The sequence below is a fragment of the Falco punctatus genome, assembly GCF_963210335.1.
Source record: "Falco punctatus genome assembly, chromosome: 5".
In the NCBI taxonomy this organism is placed as follows: Eukaryota; Metazoa; Chordata; class Aves; order Falconiformes; family Falconidae; genus Falco; species Falco punctatus.
The window spans coordinates 52,406,926-52,427,170 of record NC_137584.1 but is presented as its reverse complement, the minus strand read 5'-3'; the positions used below and the strand labels follow the sequence as shown (position 1 = coordinate 52,427,170).

General features: G+C 42.5%; 1 protein-coding gene across 5 annotated transcripts in view; it reads left to right on the top strand.

Moving 5' to 3' along the window:
- The window catches only part of ARFGEF3 (ARFGEF family member 3), a 98,469-nt gene that overhangs the window by 59,759 nt on the left and 18,465 nt on the right, over positions 1–20,245 (top strand). For all 5 annotated transcript variants that reach the window (XM_080390099.1, XM_080390098.1, XM_080390097.1 and 2 more), the window contains 13 exons: positions 2,154–2,319; positions 3,718–3,825; positions 4,073–4,288; positions 4,545–4,655; positions 6,028–6,178; positions 7,206–7,520; positions 9,055–9,188; positions 10,718–10,863; positions 12,439–12,618; positions 12,999–13,143; positions 14,255–14,377; positions 16,670–16,773; positions 18,335–18,479. In XM_080390099.1, the coding sequence (XP_080246225.1) occupies positions 2,154–2,319; positions 3,718–3,825; positions 4,073–4,288; positions 4,545–4,655; positions 6,028–6,178; positions 7,206–7,520; positions 9,055–9,188; positions 10,718–10,863; positions 12,439–12,618; positions 12,999–13,143; positions 14,255–14,377; positions 16,670–16,773; positions 18,335–18,479 (2,044 nt within the window). The remainder of the gene's footprint in view (positions 1–2,153; positions 2,320–3,717; positions 3,826–4,072; positions 4,289–4,544; positions 4,656–6,027; positions 6,179–7,205; positions 7,521–9,054; positions 9,189–10,717; positions 10,864–12,438; positions 12,619–12,998; positions 13,144–14,254; positions 14,378–16,669; positions 16,774–18,334; positions 18,480–20,245) is intronic.

The following is a 20,245-nucleotide window of genomic DNA, read 5'->3' as shown; positions in this document are numbered from 1 at the left end:
TCTGTGAATCAGAAACTTCTCTAGGGGCAGCACTGTGTGCAGCAGTGCTGAGCATGACCTAAGTATTGTTGAAAATAGTTCAGATATCTAACTGCACCCCAGTTCATCGGTGGTGACTGTTTGTTGCAGAAGGGCCCGATTGCTGGACAGCCAGCATTAGGTGCCACAACTTCTTTTTATTGAACACAAATGAAGGATACAGAGAAGGGGGAGTTACTGGATGCCGCCTTTGCTTCAGTCTTTATTGCCAAGGCCAGTCCTCAAAGTGTCCCAGACCCTGGAAGCAAGAGACGAAGACTGGAGAAAGGAAGACTTTCCCTTGGTTGAGGAGGACCATGTTAGAAATCACTTAAACTTCACACCCACAAATCCACGGGCCCCGACAGCACGTACCCCTGAGTGCTGAGGGAGCTGGCAGATGCTATTGCCAAGCCACTCTCCGTCATCTCTGAAAGGTCATGGAGGACAGGAGAGGTGCCTGAGGACTGGAGGAAAGCCAACATCACTCCAGTCTTCAAGAAGGGCAAGAAGGAGGACCCAGGAAACTCCAGGCTGGTCAGCCTCACCTCGATGGAACAGCTCATCCTGGAGGTCATCTCAAAGCATGTGGAGGAAAAGGCGGTTATCAGGAGCAGTAAGCATGGATTCGCCAAGGGGAAATCATGCCTGACCGGCCTGAGAGCCTTCTGTGATGGATTGACAGTAGTGGACGTTGTCTACCTTGACCTCAGCAAGGCTTTTGACACGGTCTCCCAGTGTCCTCATAGTTAAGCTCAGGCAGTGTGAGTTAGATGGGTGGACAGTGAGGTGGATAGAGAACTGGCTGAATGGCAGAGCTCAGAGGGTTGTGATCCATGGCACAGAGTCAGGCTGGAGACCTGCAGCCAGTGGTGTTCCCCAGGGGTCAGTGCTGGGTCCCATCATGTCCAACTTACTCATCAGTGCCCCGGATGAAGGGACACAGGGTACCCTCAGCAGGTTTGCTGGTGATACAGAACTGGCAGGAGTGGCTGATACACCAGCAGGCTGTGCTGCCATCCAGCGAGACCTGGGCAGGCTGGAGAGTTGGGTGGAGAGGAACCCAATGAAGTTCAGTGAAGGCAAGTGGAGGGTCCTGCACCTGGGGAGGAACAGCCCGCTGCACCAGTACTGGCTGGGACTGACCTGCTGGGAGGCAGCTCTGTGGAGAAGGACCTGGGAGTCCCAGTGGACACAGCAAGTTGCCCATGAGCCAGCAGTGTGTCCTGGTGGCCAAGAAAGCCAGTGGGATCCTGGGGTGCATTAGGAGAAGCATGGCCAGCAGGTCGAGGCAGGTTGGCCTCCCCTTCTGCTCTGCCCTGGTGAGGCCCCATCTGGAGTGCTGTGTCCAGTTCTGGGCTCCCCAGTCCAAAAGAAACAGGGAATTACTGGAGAGGGTCCAGTGGAGAGCTGCACAGATGATGAGGGGACTGGAGCATCTCCCTTATGAGGAAAGTCTGAGAGAGCTGGGCCTGTTGAGCCTGGAGAAGACTGAGAGGGGACCTTATCAATGCACAGAAATATCTTAAGGGCGAGTGTTAAGAGGATGGGGCCAGGCTCTGTTCAGTGGTGCCCAGTGATAGAACAAGGGGCAGCAGGCACAAACTGAAACACAAGAAGCTCCACCTGAATATGGGGAAGAACTTTCCCTTGAGGGTGACAGAGCACTGGAACAGGCTGCACAGAGAGGCTGTGGAGTCTCCTTCTCTGGAGACATTCAAAACCCACCTGGATGCGACTCTGTGCAACCTGCTGTAGGTGAACCTGCTTTGGCAAAGGGTTGGACTAGATGATCTCCAGGGGTGCCTTCCAGCCCTGACCATTCTGTGATACTGTGAATTGAGAATCCCACCCCTACCTTGAGGAAATAGTGAGAGATCAGCATGTACCTTTGTCACTGTACAAGAACTGTCATGATTTGCATCTTGCATGAACTGCAGTAAGAGAAGGGAAAGCTCCTTATTCATGTCATTCTCCACTATAGATACACATTGTGATCCTTGGTTAATTCTTATTTTTGCATAACTTCATTTCTACTCCTGCAGCCCCGTACGCTCAGGAGTAGATCTAGGGGCTGAAAATCATGCTGTGGGGCTTACTTTTGTCTTATATCTGGCTTTTATGGTTCTCTGCAGAAGGAGTTCATGAAGCAGGTGCAGTCTAGTGGAGTGTTGATGGTATTTTCCCAGGCCTGGGTTGAAGAGCTGTACCACCAGGTACTAGAAAGGAACATGCTGGGGGAATCTGGATACTGGGGGAGCCCTGAAGAGCACAGCCTTCCACTTATCACCATGCTGACAGGTCAGTACAGGCTAGGCTAACTTCCAAAGGTGTCTAAACCAAGCTACAACAATACACTGCTTCGGTGCATTATGCAACACACGGTGTTTCACGAAATTACCAGTAGAGGAGAACTTAATGAAATTTAGTTGGCAGGTACTTAAGTGTTTGTTTTGGGTCAGGCAGAAAGCTTTAGAAGCATGGGATTAAAAACAGACTGTCCCTGGGATACAGGGAGAATAAGTTTGTTCACTTTTAGCTTCAGTTCTGGTAGACTTGGTACCTGTTTATGATAAGCAGTAAGGCTGCTGTTTTCTTGATGTCACAGCAAAGCTATTTCAGTGTGCCTGTGGTGCTATACAAATATAAGTAGTGGTGTCTGATCCTGGAAGCATTCCACAGATGGGGCTCCCCTTAGCTCAGATTTGTGCTGTGCCAGGTATATGCCAAATGGCACCAGAGAGAAGCTGAACACTGAGGCACCTCTAACAAATGCTTAAAAACAATCCTTGGCTTCATTTGAGGGGAAAAAAATCAAATTGTATCAGCTGAAAGGCAGCAGGAGGTCTTGATAGTGTATTGATATAAAATGCTCTATCTGCTTGAATGTGTATGCTGTATGACTACAAAGAGATAATTAAAAAAGTGCATGCGGGGAGAACACTGGCTTCAGCTGAGCTATTAACTGGTAATCAAAAGGCACTGCTCTGAAAGTTTTTTGCTAATTGTATTGAGCTCAGTGTTGCTTTTAGCTATTGAGCTGGGAAGCTGAAAGAAACACTTTGGGAAAATAGTAGCCATAAAGTATGCGGAGAAGAGGCAGGCAGACAGGGGCTGCTAGAAGGGAAATCAACCTGATGTCCCTAACATTAAACTCTATGAGAAGCTGGTCATTTGTTGTGTTGGAGAAAGGCTTGTATTTCTTTTCTTGAGATTGAACCTATATAGGTCTACTAAATACCACCTCTAGGACATAGGATCCCAGTGCATCTTGAGGACTAAGACTGAGGTCTGGAAACATCTAGATACAGGATTTAGCAAGATTTGAAAGGTTATACTAAGAAATATGGAAGTTTAAGGGTGTGGGAAGTTCTGAACTCTTAAGAAATACCATGAAATCTTTGCTGAGAGTTCTGTTGACCATATAGCTTTGGGGCAGGGAGGGGTGGGGGACTTTTGAGAGTGGGATATTCCCCCTCTTCAAGAAAACATTGGTTATACTGGGCAAAGCATAAGATGCCACAGCTCATGTTTATGCCAAGGTTTCAGAAGGCTGCCAGAAAAGAGCAGCTCAAAAGCATACCTGAGAAGTCAGGAGTGCTACTACTTACTTGAACAACAAGCCTGTGGAAGATGCTTTCCTTGTATCATCCGTGTGTCAAATAGTAAGTAATCTGTTGGGTTTTAATGTTCTGGCAGATATCGATGGCTTGGGAAGCAGCGCGATTGGTGGCCAATTGATGGCATCTGCTTCAGCTCAATCTCCTCTTTCCCAAAACCGGAAGACAGATGATTCTGTTGTTGCAGGTACTAAGACTGTACTACAAGCGTAACTGTATCTACCAGCGGTGGGTTGCTATATACTGTAAGCATATTCAGATAAGTTGTGGTTTAGAACAACAGTTTAAGCATCGAGGGAAGTATATCAGTACATCCTACATGTGAATTGGTAGTTCGCCATGCAGAGGACAAAATATGACTTGGTTTTTTACCACTGATGATAGAACTGCTGTTGTGTCGTTTTTCAGTAGTAGTAATACATTTCTCACTCCAGGAGTTGCTTTTGCCCGATACCTTTTAATCGGCTGTTGGAAGAACTTGATTGATACCTTGTCCACGCCACTGACTGGCCGCATGGCAGGCAGTTCCAAGGGACTGGCCTTCATCTTGGGAGCAGAAGGAGCCAAGGAGCAGAACCAAAAGGAGAAGGATTCCATCTGCGTGAGCCTGGATGGACTGAGGAGGGCAGCCAGACTGAGCTGTGCTCTAGGTACTGCTATGTAGGATGTCATGGCAGACTTATAAAATAGGATGGTAACTTTCCTTGAAGGAACTGGGGAGAGAGAAAAGCAGTATCCTGTTCCAGTCTTGAACAGGAACCTGGACTGCAGGACTCCCCATAGAATGCACCTCCCCTACAGCACAGACATATCCAGCCAACTTTCCTTGACACAACCTGTTGCTGAGATTGCATGGGATTGGGGAGGGAATGCTGGTTGAACAGTAATTGTAGTGGTGTTTTACAGGAGTTGCTGCTAACTGTGCATCAGCTCTTGCCCAAATGGCTGCTGCCTCCTGTGTCCAAGAAGAGAAAGAGGAAAAAGAAATCCAAGAGCCTAGTGATACTATAGCTCAAGGTAACTATGTGATTATATTACCTACCTTATTTCACGTTGCCTGCAAAGATGCAACTGGAAAGTACCTTGCTACACATAGAAGGATGGAGAGGAATGCCACTACTGTGCCCCAGTCACTTCTAGGCATATGGGATGTATGTCTAGAGACTTCAGTACATGTCCTGCTGTCCTAGGCTCTTAACGTTATGTCATACTAATTTCAGTTCCATATCAAATATAATCAGTGGAATAACAAATAAGCCAACAGCATTTTTGAAATATGCTTTTTTTAAGTCTTGTGATACTAGAACAACCAGATGGCATGAGGGAATCATTTTTTTGGGTGGTGTTGGTTGGTAATATAAACTGAGTTTGTGTCCCTCTCCCTGTCTTTTGTGTACATCTTTGGTTGTCTTTTCATCATCAGATATTTAAAACTATTTCTAAATCACATTAGGTGAAGCTGGAATAAAAAAAAAGATACAACATAAAAAGTTTGCATCTCTATAGCACTACTTTTCAAACCCAGTGGAAATCAGTGAAGTCAGCTGCTGTCTCCAATGACTGTTTGGAGAAGCACATAAAATTCCTCTGATGACATCTGATTTCTAATGGCAAGAAGCCCATAATAAAACACCGTGTTGCAGAAATGACCCTGCTTGGCACTTAAATTTGGTGTCTCAGTAGACAAAACAAAATGGAACAGGCCTGAGCACAAACTAGCTTTTGACCGCTCTGCTAGATGAGACTGAAGCTAGTTGGCCAGGCCACACTGAAGCAAAGAGGAGGTGGTAGTGGTGGCTAAAGGCCAACAGATCTGTTCTGTGAAAGCTTGCAAAGCTTCAACATTTGTTTCCACTTAAAACCTAAGCTTTTCAGAGATTCTCAGGAAAAAGAATGAGGTCCAAATGCTTGAAGTTCAGATCAGGATTAGTTTTGCTTTGACAAGAGTATCCATTAACAAAAGCTCTTTGGTGAAACTCTTGTATGGACATAGATGTGAAATCCACAAACTTTTTTTTCTGTAGTGAAAGAGATTTTGCTAAAAATAAATAAATATCCAGCAGCCAGCTCCAAAGAGAGATATGTACTATCACTGGCAATCTGCATCTGTTCTGTGGGCAACAAGATTTGAATTTGGGGGTGGAGGCTGTCAATCTGGCATTGATTTTTTTTTCATGCATATCAGATCAATCAAAAGGGATTTTAGTTTTAAAACTGCCTTATGTTTATTAGGAATAAATGGGTTTGTGTGATTAGTTTTTTTGTCTAAAATCCACATGCTTATAACTTTTAGACTGTATACGTTTGTCATTGCCCTATATACAAACCAACGTTTGTTTAAAAAGCTGGAGAAGCTAATGCTGTTTTTTATTTATTTTTCATGCTGCAGTGAAACAGAAAGTGGAGCAGAAACTGGAGCAGATGGGGAAGGTGCAGGGAGTCTGCCTGCACACTGCTCATGTTCTGTGTATGGATGCAGTTCTTAATGTGGGCCTGGAGATGGGAAGCCACAATCAGGACTGTTGGCCTCATGTGTTCAGGTACTCACCAGCTTTCCCAAAAGAAACAGAATTTACGCCGTGTTGTCTGAAAGTCGGGGACTGAGAAAAAGAACCTTACTTATTCTGGGAGTGTTCTGTATAAACAGTGTCACGGTGAGTTCACTGCCAGTATCTGTAGGAGAAGAGACGGTGCTGTTTTCGACTGCTATTCAGAGGCAAAATTAATGCTTAGAAACTTCAAAGTTACCAGAAGACTGTGTCAGACCCAGGAACCTAAAATGGGTTTTTCAGGCACCACCACTAAACTATTTGCTATCTAGGCACATGGGAGACCAAAGGGTGTAAGAAGACAGGTTATCTATGGGTAGTCTGAGAGCTTAGAGATTGTCTGTTTACAGTCTGAGGAAAATATTCTGTGCATTCAAAGAGAGTTCCCCGTGGAGAGTCGGCCAAGTCACGACAATCACACCAATATGGCTATGTGCCGCGCTCACTTTATTAAACAAACAGATCATATTTATAACTTAAACCGACCGCTCACCTGACTTTACACACGGGTGATTGGATAAAAGTCTCTGGGCCACGTGGGGGTCCGTGTCACTGACTGGTGGGCATGCTGCAGGTGCCTGATCAGAGTGTGCTGATTTTGCAGTTCCCAGGGCTTGCGCTGCACCTGGCTTCTTGTTTGTGCATAGCTTGTTTTCCTTCTCCCACGGCTTGTTCCCAGGACTATTTAAAACTGCTCTGCAGCTTCAACTAACAGGCCTGGGTTGTCCAACCCAGACAATGGTAACGTATGACCTCGGGCCTTTAAAAATCCCTCTACATGCATTGTATCTGGTTCAGACGTAGAAATCGATGCCCGTGAATTGGCAGTGGGTTTCCCTGCAAGCTGGCTTCTCACAGTGATGGGGCTGTGCGGCGGCTGAGAGCTGTACTTGCACTGTCCTTCTGACTCGCTTCCGAAGTGCAGACCCAAGCATTTTTTCAGTGACTGTGGTGATTAGTGGGGGGAGGAGTTGTTGTTTTGGGGGTTTTATTAATCTTTTGCTTCTCCTGTTCTCAGGGTGTGCGAGTACATCAGCACGCTGGAGCACACCCACTTCAGTGATGGTGCTTCCCAGCCCTCCCTTACCATCACCAAGTCACAGCAGGCACCTGGAGGGCTGCACCCAGACTCTGAGCCTGGGGAATCCCCCCAGGCGCTGACCTCTGAGCAGGAGACCAGCCTCAGCAGCAATCCTGTCATTCAGCCGGTTTCTATCCAGGAACTCATCAAGGAGAGCAGTAAGGGCAGAGCTTTTGACTTCCGTGGGGGCAGCCTGCTGTGTGGGACCAGTGCTGCCAAGGCTGTTCTCACGCTCTCCACGCAAGCTGACAGGTAAAAGCATTGTAGTCAGGAACCGGAATCCTTGTTCCCAAAACGTGACCAAAATGGACCTTTTGTGGTACAGTGTCACCTGATCTTTGTCCATTGCAGCTGCTTGTTTCAGTTGAGTTTCACAAGAGCTGTGTGTGCATCACAACCAGCAGTTCCTAAAAGACCTGAGTTTCTGCATCTCTGCAGTACTTGTCCTGCTGGTACTGGCTGAGTATGTCTGTGCACAACAGTGAATATGCCAAGTAAATCAAATGTATCCTGAGAGGGGTGGATTTGTTGCTTGCATGTAAATTAATCTGTTGACAAAATAAGTGGGTGTCTTCTCCTGAGGTACTGAGTGACAAGAGCAGTGTCAATTAGAAAGCAGCTGCTTCTGTCAGGACTGTGTGGACAGCTTGTCAGCCTGCCCCAGCATGTCCGGAGGAGGAAGGGCTACCAAGCACGATCACAGAATGGCTAGGTTAAATGTCCCTATAACAGTCCAGTCTGCAGACTATGTTGCAGACTTTCTCACTATTTCTGTTACTCTTTTGGCAGCCCAGGCTAGAATTGAAAATTTCCTGCGTTTGCATGCTTCTAATAACCTTTTTTCTCCAGCTGACATTTTACGTTCTTAATCTCTGCTCATAAGAGGGTGGTAAGTTCAGAGGAAAAAGAAACGCATACTGACACTGCCTGTAGGAATTTGACTGTGCGTGGAAAGTACCTTCTATTCAGAAACATCACAATACAACTTGGTTCTGAGGATTGGAGAATAGCAGTACTGTAATTTTAACGATGCGGGTCTGATTTCTGCACTTTCAGTTCAGTGCAGGCATTAGTAGGACTTGATCCCCAGTCTTCTAGGACTATAGGAAGTTTTTCATGGAAAACAGTGTCAGAAAATCGTCTTTGAGTCAACTTATGGCTGCACCATGTGAAATTTCACTAATCTCTGTGGAAGCCACCTCCTATGTAAGCATGTTTACTGGTTTAAGGGTACAGATTTTAACTATTAAGAGCTTATTGCAGCTGAAAATAACAACTCTTGTTTATATTCCAAAATAGCAATTCAGGTACAGTAACTCTAGGTCTAAGACTTGAAGTAATTTGTTTTTTATGCAAGGGGCTGTAACCTCAGATGGAGCAAACTGGTGTAACTCTGAAGTCAATGAAGCTATCATGATCAGTGTTGCGGACTGGGCATATTCTCACTGTTTTTTGATTACTGTTTCACGAACTGCTTATAGCAATTAAGATACAGTAAATGAGGAAGTTTCCTTGAAAAAGCGAATTTTTGGTTGTAATACTGCAGTTGAACCTTGGAAGGGTTCTGGCTGGTCCTACAGCACCCTGCTTTCTACCCTCCAATTAATAAAGCTTCTGGATCAAAGTCTTTCTGTAGCATGTATAAATGAAGAAGTCCTCATTAGCTCAATGTGTCACCAAAGGCAACACATAGTAGCCATGTACAGATAAGGGGGGTTCTCCTACATAAGCTTTTAAGTCTGCATCTCATGAATTTTTCAATTAGATCCTGTTCTTTCACTCACAGGCTCTTTGAAGATGCTGCTGACAAGTTAAACCTGATGGCATTGGCAGGCTTCCTTTACCAGCTCAAGAAGGCTTCTCAGGCCCAGCTTTTCCATTCAGTCACAGATACGGTTGATTACTCCCTAGCAATGCCAGGTAAATTGCCTGAAGATCCCTTACAGAATTCTGTGTTTCATATACAACTGTATTGCTTACAGAAATTGCTTTGTGTTCCTACAATTTTAATTTTTCCAATTGAAATTTCAAGGGGTAAATAAAACACAGCACGTAGTCTAGTAAGATCTTTTTCTGTAGGAGTGATTCAAAGTCTTTAGAAAATGTTGAGTGCTTTTTTTGGACAGGGACTGCATCCACACCTGCTATGAAACACTTCAGAGGACATTAATTTGGTTCTTGACTTTGGGGTGTGTTAGTTATCCACAGGTATTTACTCACAGCTCCATTTTAGAGCCTGATCCAGTTAGGGAACTCGGGTGAATGTAGACGTAAGACGGTGGATTTAGGTTAGGCATTTGACAGTGGGATAACCTCAGAAGTGTTCAGAAAATGGGTGATAGCAAACAAAGCACACAAGTGAAGAACATTAAATGAAGCAGTGGGATTTGTCTTGCTCTTCCCCAGCCAAGTGGAGCATATACCTTACGGTGCAGAGCCTCCAAATTGTCGTTTCCATCACTGTCTCAAATAGAGCAGGATTGGACCCAGAGGAATATATTCGACTGTGTCTGTAGAAGTTACATTAATCATACGGGTTTTGTTCTGTCCTGTAGCAGACATGGATTTTATCTGGTGTATGTCTCCAGTTCAATCAGTTTCGCCTCTGCTTGAAGCACTACTTGTCATTTTCTCCATGTAACACTCCAAGTTGTTCAGTTTTTGCTCTTGCTTGTCTCCATGCCTCAACATGCATACTTTATTTTTAATATATAGTGAACTTCTTATCAGGTGCATAGTGTTCAATCAACAGTAGTTAGTTATAGCAAAATTAAAATTAGGGTACAGCAATTAATTGAATTTTTGTAATATATATTAAAAGTGGTATACCCCCTGATTGCGTCTTTCATTAGAGATAAAGGCACCAGCATATTTTAAATGAGAGAATGAAGTGTCTTTCCAGATGTTGTAAGAGCAATGGAAGATGAATCCCTTTCAATAGGAGATAACAAGTATTACTGGCTGGGGAACAATGAAGTATTTTCTGACATTCTCTGCTTCATATCCTTTGCTTGATAAGAAATACAAAAGGACAAACCAAAACTAAATAATTTGCAGTTTATATTCTTTCCTGTAGATGTCACCAAAGGTTTTTGCAGCTGCTATTTTGGGTCTTAATTATTTAACTCCTTGCTTAATTTTTTTGCTTTACTTATCCAAGCCCATCCCTTTAAAAAGTTTGCCAAAATAAGATCGCTTAAGAAAAATAAAATGTGTTTAACACATTGTTCTTAAAATTTGGGTCCATCTCCTGGTCTTCTACCTGTAGAGGCATAGGCTGTATTTTAGTTTGATTTATTTTTTTTAATTTTTTTTTCTCCATCACCCTCCTTGCCTTCGCCCAGACAATACTAATAATTTCTAACCTGATTTATATTCCAATTTAGACATCTAGAGATGGAGGAGCAGCTGTTGTTAGCTTGCATTTATTTTCTTATACTTTCTTGTAGGTGAAGTAAAATCTACCCAGGACAGGAGAAGTGCACTTCACTTGTTCCGACTTGGTGATGCCATGCTCAGAATTGTAAGGAGTAAATCTCGCCCGTTGCTCCATCTCATGCGCTGCTGGAGCCTGGTGGCACCGCACCTTGTAGAGGTAGGAGTTGGGGAGAAAATGGGAATATGTGCAGGAGATAGCAAAGCTGCAAAAGCTGGAGAAGAGAGCTCCTAAAATGCGTATCAACCCTCAACATTGTCAAATCTGGTTACACTCCTGTTGGGTTATGGTATACACTGTCTCAATTATTGTGATACTGCCACTGAGGAGCTCACTTTTAAATAACCGAAATGGGCAGGTCCAGTGACAGCATGTTGAATTTTTGCAATGTATTTCCTCTGTGTCTGTGGTGGATGTGATGGATGTGATGGAAACCATCCTAAGAGGGTACAAGTAACTTCTCCATCTACCTATTTTCCCAGTCAAGGTCTGTGTCCTTGCAAGTTTTCCTATAAAAGGATACAGGCTCTCTTTTCCCACATAAAGCCACCTCAACTGAGAGGATGGTGACATTTTTTCCTTTCCTTCTCCTTCCTTGTTACCCCTGGGCAGTGGCATGTCAGCAGCAGCCACGTAATGAATTTCAGTCCTAACAAATGACCTTTTCTCAGCCAAACATTCAGTCTTACCTGCTGAAATGCTGGTGTCTTAACGTTTCGGAGTGTTTTGATTTGTATCGTTGGTATGAATAAACGTGCAGTACTTGCTTTCTTTCTGTCGGTGAGGTCATCTGCCCAAGCCTACCGGCAGCATGCTGCTTTGGAGTTTTGAGATGAGCTGTTGAGTAAATTGCCATAGCACTTAATTTCACTGACTCAAGAAATGGGTGGACTATATTACAACAGAGTTTAGACATTGGAGTCTCAGTGGAATCCCTCTAAGTGAAGTAGAAATAGCAGAGAATTATTTTATTGTATGCTTTAACAGCCCTTTACCTTGAAAACTAGTGTCTCGCTTGCCTTTAGATGCCTGAGACCGCTTCAAATGCTTTTCACATACTGAAAATTTCCAACTCTTTTAAGATCCCAAGCCAGTTTAAACTCAAGTACCTTCCATTTTTTTAGAATGCAGGGCTGGTCAGTCTTTTTGGTTGACTTCAGTGCAGATGAAGGCATTACTGGGAAGAAGCAGCATCAGGGAAAGGACAGAATTTAGCAAAACCTGCATGGTTGTTCAAAACAGTAAATTTATATCCAGATTCACCGATGGTTTAATTTTTTTAATAGCTCTTCCAAAAGTGATGAGAACCTTCTCACTTTTAAGTTCCATAAATAGCCAAATAAAAACTGACATTTAGTCATGCATAGATAGGTATGGTGAATATATGCAGAAACTACCTTTTTAAAGGGAAAAACGGTCACATGGTAGAAACGAAAGACAACATTTCACACAATTTCTGTTCTGGGGGGTTTATTATTTATTTGTTTTTAGCTCTGTGGTTTTTGAATTGTCAGCAAACCTTCATGCATCTTTGGACTCCAAGCAACTCAGAGTCTCAGTCATCTGTTTCCATGGCAGTACTCTCCCATTTTCATTAGTGGGGTCCCTAGTCACATTAGTCATGAAGCCATTTTTAGGCTTCAGCAACATAAAGTGCTTATCTCCTTTAAAAGTGTCTCACTAAAAGCAAACTTTTTGCTTGGACAAACTTTAATACTCCTCCTTTCTCTGCAGGCTGCCTGTCATAAGGAGAGACACGTGTCTCGGAAGGCTGTCTCCTTCATCCATGACATCCTTACCGAAATGCTGACAGACTGGAATGAGCCTTCTCATTTTCACTTTAATGAAGCGCTTTTCCGCCCCTTTGAGCGTATCATGCAGCTAGAGCTGTGTGATGAGGATGTCCAAGACCAGGCAAGTTGGCCCTGATCACGGTGTCTGTATCTGGCCTCCCATGCCCAAAAGGTGGATGCTTTCCAGAGTGCACTTGGTCCACTCAAGAGCGTCTCCCAAGTTCCCTTCAAATGGTGTCTCTTAATCATCTTCAAGGAGTCGGGAAGGCTCTGCCTACCTAAGCCAGCGTTGTGGCAAAGCACAAAGACAGTACAGCTGGCTTTAGAACAATTAAATAAAACCTCTCTATTATCTAAAAGATAAAATCCTGAATTAGTCTAGACTGACGTATTGACATACGAGAATGTGTTTAAAGCCATCTTCATTCCTTCTGAAGGTCCATCTATATACCAGTTCTGGGGTTTGGTTTTATTTTTTAACCTCTCCTGCACTGTCTGCAGGTGGTCACCTCTATAGGAGAGTTGGTGGAAATGTGTTCTACCCAGATCCAGTCAGGATGGAGACCCCTGTTCAGTGCTCTGGAAACAGTGCACAGCAGCAGCAAGTCAGAGGTTAAAGAGTACCTTGTAGGAGAATACTCTGTGGGTAAGGACTTATGCACTGACTGTCTCATGTGTGCTTTTGTTTCCCTGTCTTATTCCTTGGGGACATGATAACTAACTATAACTCCATTTAAACGCCCTACCTGAACAGTGGCACTTAGCAGCGGCACTGCGATACTTCAGGACTGTACTGAAGTATCTGGTTTATTAGTTGGGGTGGGAGGGAAAGCAGAGGTATTGTTCTGACTTTTTATCCTCTAGATTCTGGCAGATGAGTAGAATGAGAAAGAAATGCCTCAAACCTACTGAAATATTTTTGAGCAAAACAGGAGTGCAGGAGTACTGAGCTTGGCTGGGCACTTGTTACTGTCCTGCTAGAGAAAGAAAAGCATACTGTGTACAACCACCACGTCTCATGTGGACTGTCTTTCTTAACTATGTGAAACCTATCACTCTTATAGATCAGGGTAACTTAGTGTGATACTCTAGGCAAGGGCTTGTCCAGGCACTTAATCAGAAGGCAGTCAATTTCTAGCACTTTTACAAGGCATGTTTGCTGTAAGAATAATTCTGCATCCCTCCTAGAGGTGTTTGCTTGTATGGAAACTGAGTAGTATGAGAAAGTCACTTAAAGCTGTGCTTTTGCCACACTAGAAGGTATTTTGAAATGTTACAGGTCACATGTAAGGGATATGGTTTCCTCCTAAATTTTGTCTTTCATATCTGTTATGGTCAATGGCTAAATGCAAGTGTATACAGCTTTTGAAGACTGATAATCTGCTTAGGAAAAGCAAGGCTATTCTGTTACTGTACAGTCTGAATAGTTTTCCCACGTGACTGCTGTCATCTTGGCAGTTATCAAAAACTAAACCAGAAACCTCCTGAGCTGAAAAGCTCAAACCTGCTTTTACGATTTGGGCAGGCATCAGCTGACACTCTTCATAGATGTAAGGCAGAGGAGGGAGTCTGTATTTCTTCCTGTGAAGGGCTACCAGAGTTGCCTCTGGAGCAAGAGGAGGTTTTACTTCTAAGCTAATTTCTGTCTCTGCCCAGAATAGACGAGATTCTACAGATTCAGTTAAATTGCTGAAAAACTGTTGGAAAATTACCTTTATGGCGGATGGGGAAGAGTTCTCATCTTGTTATTTCCACAGGGAAACACCAGGCTCCGGTGTTTGATGTCTTTGAAGCATTTCTAAACACAGACAGCATCCAGGTCTTTGCCAACGCTGCCACCAGTTATATTATGTGCCTTATGAAGTTTGTCAAAGGACTGGGTAAATATTTTCATTTTCATATTATCCTATTAAGTCACGGTGTGTCAAACTTGATCCTGCAGAATAGGAGAATTCAGTCATGTAATACATAGTATGGTAAGGAAGAGAAAGGCAGTCAAGAAATTGAGTCCAGAATACTTTAACAAAATAAAATCAAGACCAAGGGATTATTTCAGGAACATTTTTAATGGTATCAATTCTTCAAGTTATTGTAGCAGCAGAGATGCATCTCACTATTAAACGTCTGCTTCGTTTGATCTTAATTTTCATCAGGACTTGCTTATATTAATTTAAATAATGAAATAAATAATAATAAAAAACCCAACACCAAAACCCAGAATATTGTAGAAATGGGCTGGCACTGTGCAGTGACAGCATGGATTGTCTGCAACAGAACACGGTACGTTTTGCATTCGGTGGTCAAAGCCATATGGCTCCTTTCTAGCCTTGCCCACCGCAGCAGCAGTAGTTTGGCATATGCAGTGCTGAAAACCGGCTGAACCTTCAGTGAGATCATGAGCTTTGCAACTAACAACACTCTGTTCCCATGGTTAGGTGTTCTTTGTTGTGTTACTGAGGGCAGCGGAGACTAGGCATGTCAAGTCAAGGTAACCCTGCAGAGTAATTGTGGTGCTGCACCAGACTTCAGAACAAAAGTAAATGATGTTGGGTCATTCTGCCCCCATGTGTTCCCTGGCTTGCCTTGATCATTAGAATTTGACCCTTTTCATTGAACTGTAGCAATGACTTTTTTTTTTTTTTTCCCCTTACGTAAATTGCAAAACTTCTAATGAGTGGTAAAATGGGGCTTTTGTGTTTTATATGTGTATTAATGCACAGAGGTATCTAGGTCTGTAAGTGACGGATTTAATTGAAGCACCTAACTGCAGCAGACCTAGTCTTTAACGTTAGCTCATCTTATTAAGCTGTTTCACCATTGATTTCAATGGGTGCAGAATTCAGCTTGTGGTGACAGACCAGAATTATAGTTATTACTACAAAAGAGAAAAAAAACTTGCATGGCCAGTACCAGTAGAGGGAACTCGTGTTCCTTCTGGAGAACTTAAAAGCCTGTCATATTTCTTTAGGTTTCTTGCTTTCATGAGATAAACTTATCTGCTTTATGGTCACATGTCAAAAAGCAAGATTTTTTTTTTTTGGTATTAAAGGTAGTAGGACTTCTGTATAGTCTACTATACATATAGATACTTAAGTGCTAGGCAATAACAAATATTTATGAGCATTTATGTGCATTTTAACATAAAACTAAAGGATTCAGACTTCACTGTCTGACTTAGCTGATCTCAATAGTAGACAAGACTTTAAAGTGCATTATGGAGGGAACAGTTAAGGGCATAGAAAAAGCAAATAAATGCAGTCAAAGGAGATAAAGTAGGATTTAATAAAAGGTATTAATATAATCTTGTGGGGTTTATGAGAGGAATAGCTTTTAAGACAATAAAATGTTAATGTATATAGGTATTGAGTAAAGCTTCAGATTTGGCTAAAAAGGAAAAACGGTTTTGAGCCAGATATTCTAGAATGGGCAGAACATTGTCTGAGAGCGGAGGAGAACAGGCTGTGCAGACAGGGAAGATAGTGGAGTAAGTGGAGTTATCCAGGGAGGAGCTCTGCAACAGGACGCCTTGGAACTGACCTGCTTATTTAATACTCTTAGTGAAGCTGGCCTAAAAGTAGGAGACTGCTCATGCCACAGAGTTAGTAATACCTGTCACACTGAGACACTAGAGCCTGAGGACATCTTACAGCTGAAACTGTGAGACCTTGACATCTGAATTAGTAGAAGGAAATATTGTGGCACAAAACATAAAATGTTGTATTTAAGAAGTAAATAAACTAGAAGGAAAAACTTGTGGTAGAAGCATTTGCCAGGGCACTGGGGTGCAAATGGATAGAAAAAAATGAGTACGTTAATTGAGTGAAGGGTGAATTTGAGCAAGTAATTCATACACTTGTGGAAAAAAGTGGGAGTCAATATGACAGATGACTATAAGGTATGATTATAAGAACTCCCAAAGGCTCTACTAAAGAGTTACTAAATAGGCATGTATCTATTAAAGCATTTATTCATATAAAAGTCCATGTATAAACTGTGACCAATATTACTCTGTTGTTTGTATGAGGGTCATCTGGTTGTCATCTAATAAGATCAAACAAAAGATGTTTTCTGGGTTCTGTTCAGACATTAGGGCACAACTGAATGGAAAAGGAAAACTAATGCTATGTTTTTTTGTCTTCTGTCCTTCCCAATGCTGCCTTTCCTGTCCCCAGGGGAAGTAGATTGTAAGGAGATGGGTGACTGTGTGCCAGGATTAGGATCCGCATCTACAGACTTGTGCCTTCCCGCGCTTGATTACCTCAGGAGATGTTCTCAGGTATAGTGGACAATCTTACACAGGTGCTAAGCTGGCCTAGGAAACTGTTCTAAACTCTGGGCTATGCATCAATGGTTAGCTGGTTTGCATGAATACCACAGGATTTGTGGTAAGCCTGATGGTAATAACCTGCACTGCCAGAAGGAAAGTGTGATCTGAAGGAACCTTACACCTTCTAGGCCAGGTAATGGTGGAAAACTTGAGGAGGTAAAAACACTCAGACCCAAGGAGCATGTGGAAAATGTGAATGTTCAAAACCTAGTAGTGACATATTCAAAGCTACATTCATTCTTATTTAAATGGTTACCATAAACAGTGTTGGGAATGGAGAACAAAAACCCCCGAGAATTCTCAGATCTGAAGAACAGCAACAGGTTACACCCTCTAAAACGCAGCAGCAGCTTATCTGTACCATGAAAACTTATCTGAAGCTCAGGGCAAATCTCTAACAATTAGAATGCTGGAATGCTGGCATGTTTCCTGTAATCTCCTTGCACACATTATGGATTATTATCCAGGGTTATTAGGATAGTTTTTGTCTGATTTTATATGTTTGTATTTCTGTAGTACCTGGAGGTCTTTTTGTTGGACCAAGGCCATGTTTTCTCTGGGTACAATACAAACGTATAACAAAAGATATCACTGTAGCTGAAAGGACTTAATACCTAAATTCAGAGTAATGGGTGGATTCAGTACACAGGCTGAGAGGAGAAGGAAAGAATAAGGCAGCTCAGAATAATAAACAGCAGACATATCAAACTGTACTTGTGATCTTGTTCACCTAAAAAAATATAGTTGGATATCTGTGTGTATATCTAATGTATGTTCTATGTATATGCTATGTGTATCACATCACTCTTCCTCATTCTTACAAACCCCAGTCCACAGTGAGGAAGAAATATTTTCTCCTCTTTTAAAGAAGCAGCCATTTTTATCTGGTTACACCTTTTAACTAGCCAGTAGAAGAAGAACAAGGATGTTAAAAATAAATCCTGTCTGTATATTGCAAATACATTGTTTAGAAAGGTCTGGTAAAATACTGGTAGCGTCCCAGCTATAGCACAATTCTGCAAAACTTGCATTTGTTATGTAATGGACAACCCAGGCAATGAAGCTCTGAAGTAAACCTGTACAGGTCCTTTTGTCAGTGTTTACTTACTCCTTCAGAGCTCCATAATTTTTTGTGTACAGCCAGCGGAGCTTTTTAGGTCATAGGTGCAATCAGTAAGTAGTAACATTTGTCTTCAGAAATGAGGAGGGACCACACTCACTTCCCAAGAATGTGTTATTTAAATGGCTTTTCTCCCTCTCTTTCTCCCCCTGACACCCCTTACTTGTAAATGAACAGAAGACTTACGGCCTCTAGTTGTTCTTCATTTACACTGTTGCGGAATGAACAGAACAGTTGCTGAAATTATGCTGCTTTTGTAGCTTTTATTTTATTTTACTTACCTATGTTGTATGTGATAGCTTTTACAAACTTTCCCATATATATTTATCTTTTCTTCTCTTTCTTCCCTCCCTGCCCTCCTCCCCAACCCCCTCCCCCTGCCTTCTCAAGTTGTTAGCCAAAATCTATAAAATGCCCTTGAAACCCATCTTCCTCAGTGGCCGGCTGGTTAACTTGCCCCGAAGAGTGCAGGAGCAGTCAGCCAGCAGTGAGGATGGCATTGAGTGCATCCTTTCTGATTTTGATGACGACACTGGTAAGTGCATTAAAAACAGTAAATGTGGAATCAATCAATTGCTTCTTCTACTTGTCACTGTAAATTTTGCCACCTGCTGAAAGCAAAAAGGAAGGTAAAAACTTCGTAGTTTATCATATCCCTGTTGTCTACCCACACTCACATGCACACAGAACTTGGAAGTTCAGGTCATGTCACTTTCTTTATGTTAAAAGATACAGTTCGATAGAAGAAAAATACTGCCCCTCTCTTGGGACAAAATTATATTATTTTAATAGATAATATGTTCATTATCCTGATATGCATAATACAACGAGTTTGTATCTCTGAAAGCTAACACAAAAATACTTTCTGGACTACAGCTGAAGTAAAGTAGTGAAAACCTTTTAAGGTTTATATTGGCAGGTTTTCCTTTAACAGAAAAAATACCACTGTTGAGTAGGAGTTTAGAAAGATAAAGAATAATTGTTTAAATACGTTTCCAAACTTATGTTCTGTGGTCTGTTGAACTAAATGGTGTATTTCTATAGTCCATAAAAAGCACTATGACCTCCAGAAAAACCAGCAGCATTTGTCTCTTGATTATTTGTGTGGCTATGTGGGTTGTGGATTAATCAGGTGCTTGATGAACTAGATCTGTGCAGAGCCAAGCGGTACAGGAATGCAGCCTTACTGCTTCTGGACTAGTGATGGTCCTTCAAAGCAGTATAGATGCTTTTGAATATCTGAACTACTGAGCTGTTCTGACCTGGCTGCCTCTGTGAAGAGCCAGCTCCAACCAGGCAGAAAGCAGGCTGACTCCAATGCATTTCATTCACATGCCTCAACAGAATGACTCGTGGTACCTGATTTTATATAGGCTGTTCCATCACATGGGTTGTCCTGTTCCACTGCTACCCTGGATAAAGGAGAGAAAAGCTGCTTTCTGAAAAAAGCAAACCACAAGTCCTAGGTGTTGGGGTTTTTTAAAAAAAACCCAACCAACTCTTACTTTCTTCTTTCTGTTTTCGGTTTTCTTCTGTCTGGAAATTTTAGGATGGTCACCTGGGATGTGGGAGACCCAAGTCACTGAAGTCTCTGCTTTGAGTCAGGCTTGGGACTTGACCAAGGGTCTCCCCATCTGAGGTGAGCACCGCTGCCTGCTGTTCTGAAGTGGCTCTGCCTATTAATGTCTTGCTTGCTCTAAATAAAAATGCCACCCTGCAGCAAAGAAACCTTCTGATTTGGCTCTTGTCAGAGCTAAGCACTGAAACTTTCACCTTATCTTTATTTAGCTGGTAATGGTGTTAGAACATTGCTAGGCAAACTGACTTTATCAAGACAGAAGACAGTGCTTCACCTGGCATTCTAGCGCTGAAAGTCAGTACCAAGATGGGGCAAAATGTTTTAGCCCGCTTTGCCATATGGTGGTGCAGTGTATTTTCATAGTTTGTTTGATTCCATGCCATACTCTTAAAGAGGGTATTTCTAAAAGATACTCAGTTCTTCCAGATTTGAAGATACCCAGATTTCATGCTGAGTGATTGGTGCTGTTTCCTTATCTAGAAATATCATTAAAGTCTGTATGACTTCAAACAATGCCACCATACATACTGGCCTGTGGAGATGGTGTGAATAAATAAATGATGACCCAGTTACTAAGTAACGATTTCGCTGTTTTTTCCTTGATTCTCAGGAAGACTCTTGCAGTCAGTGAATTTAGCGTGTCTTAAACAAAGTTCCCTTACAGCCTTTTTTATTGCTTTTGGAACATAATTAGCCAACAAGCATCATGCAGACACAGATTA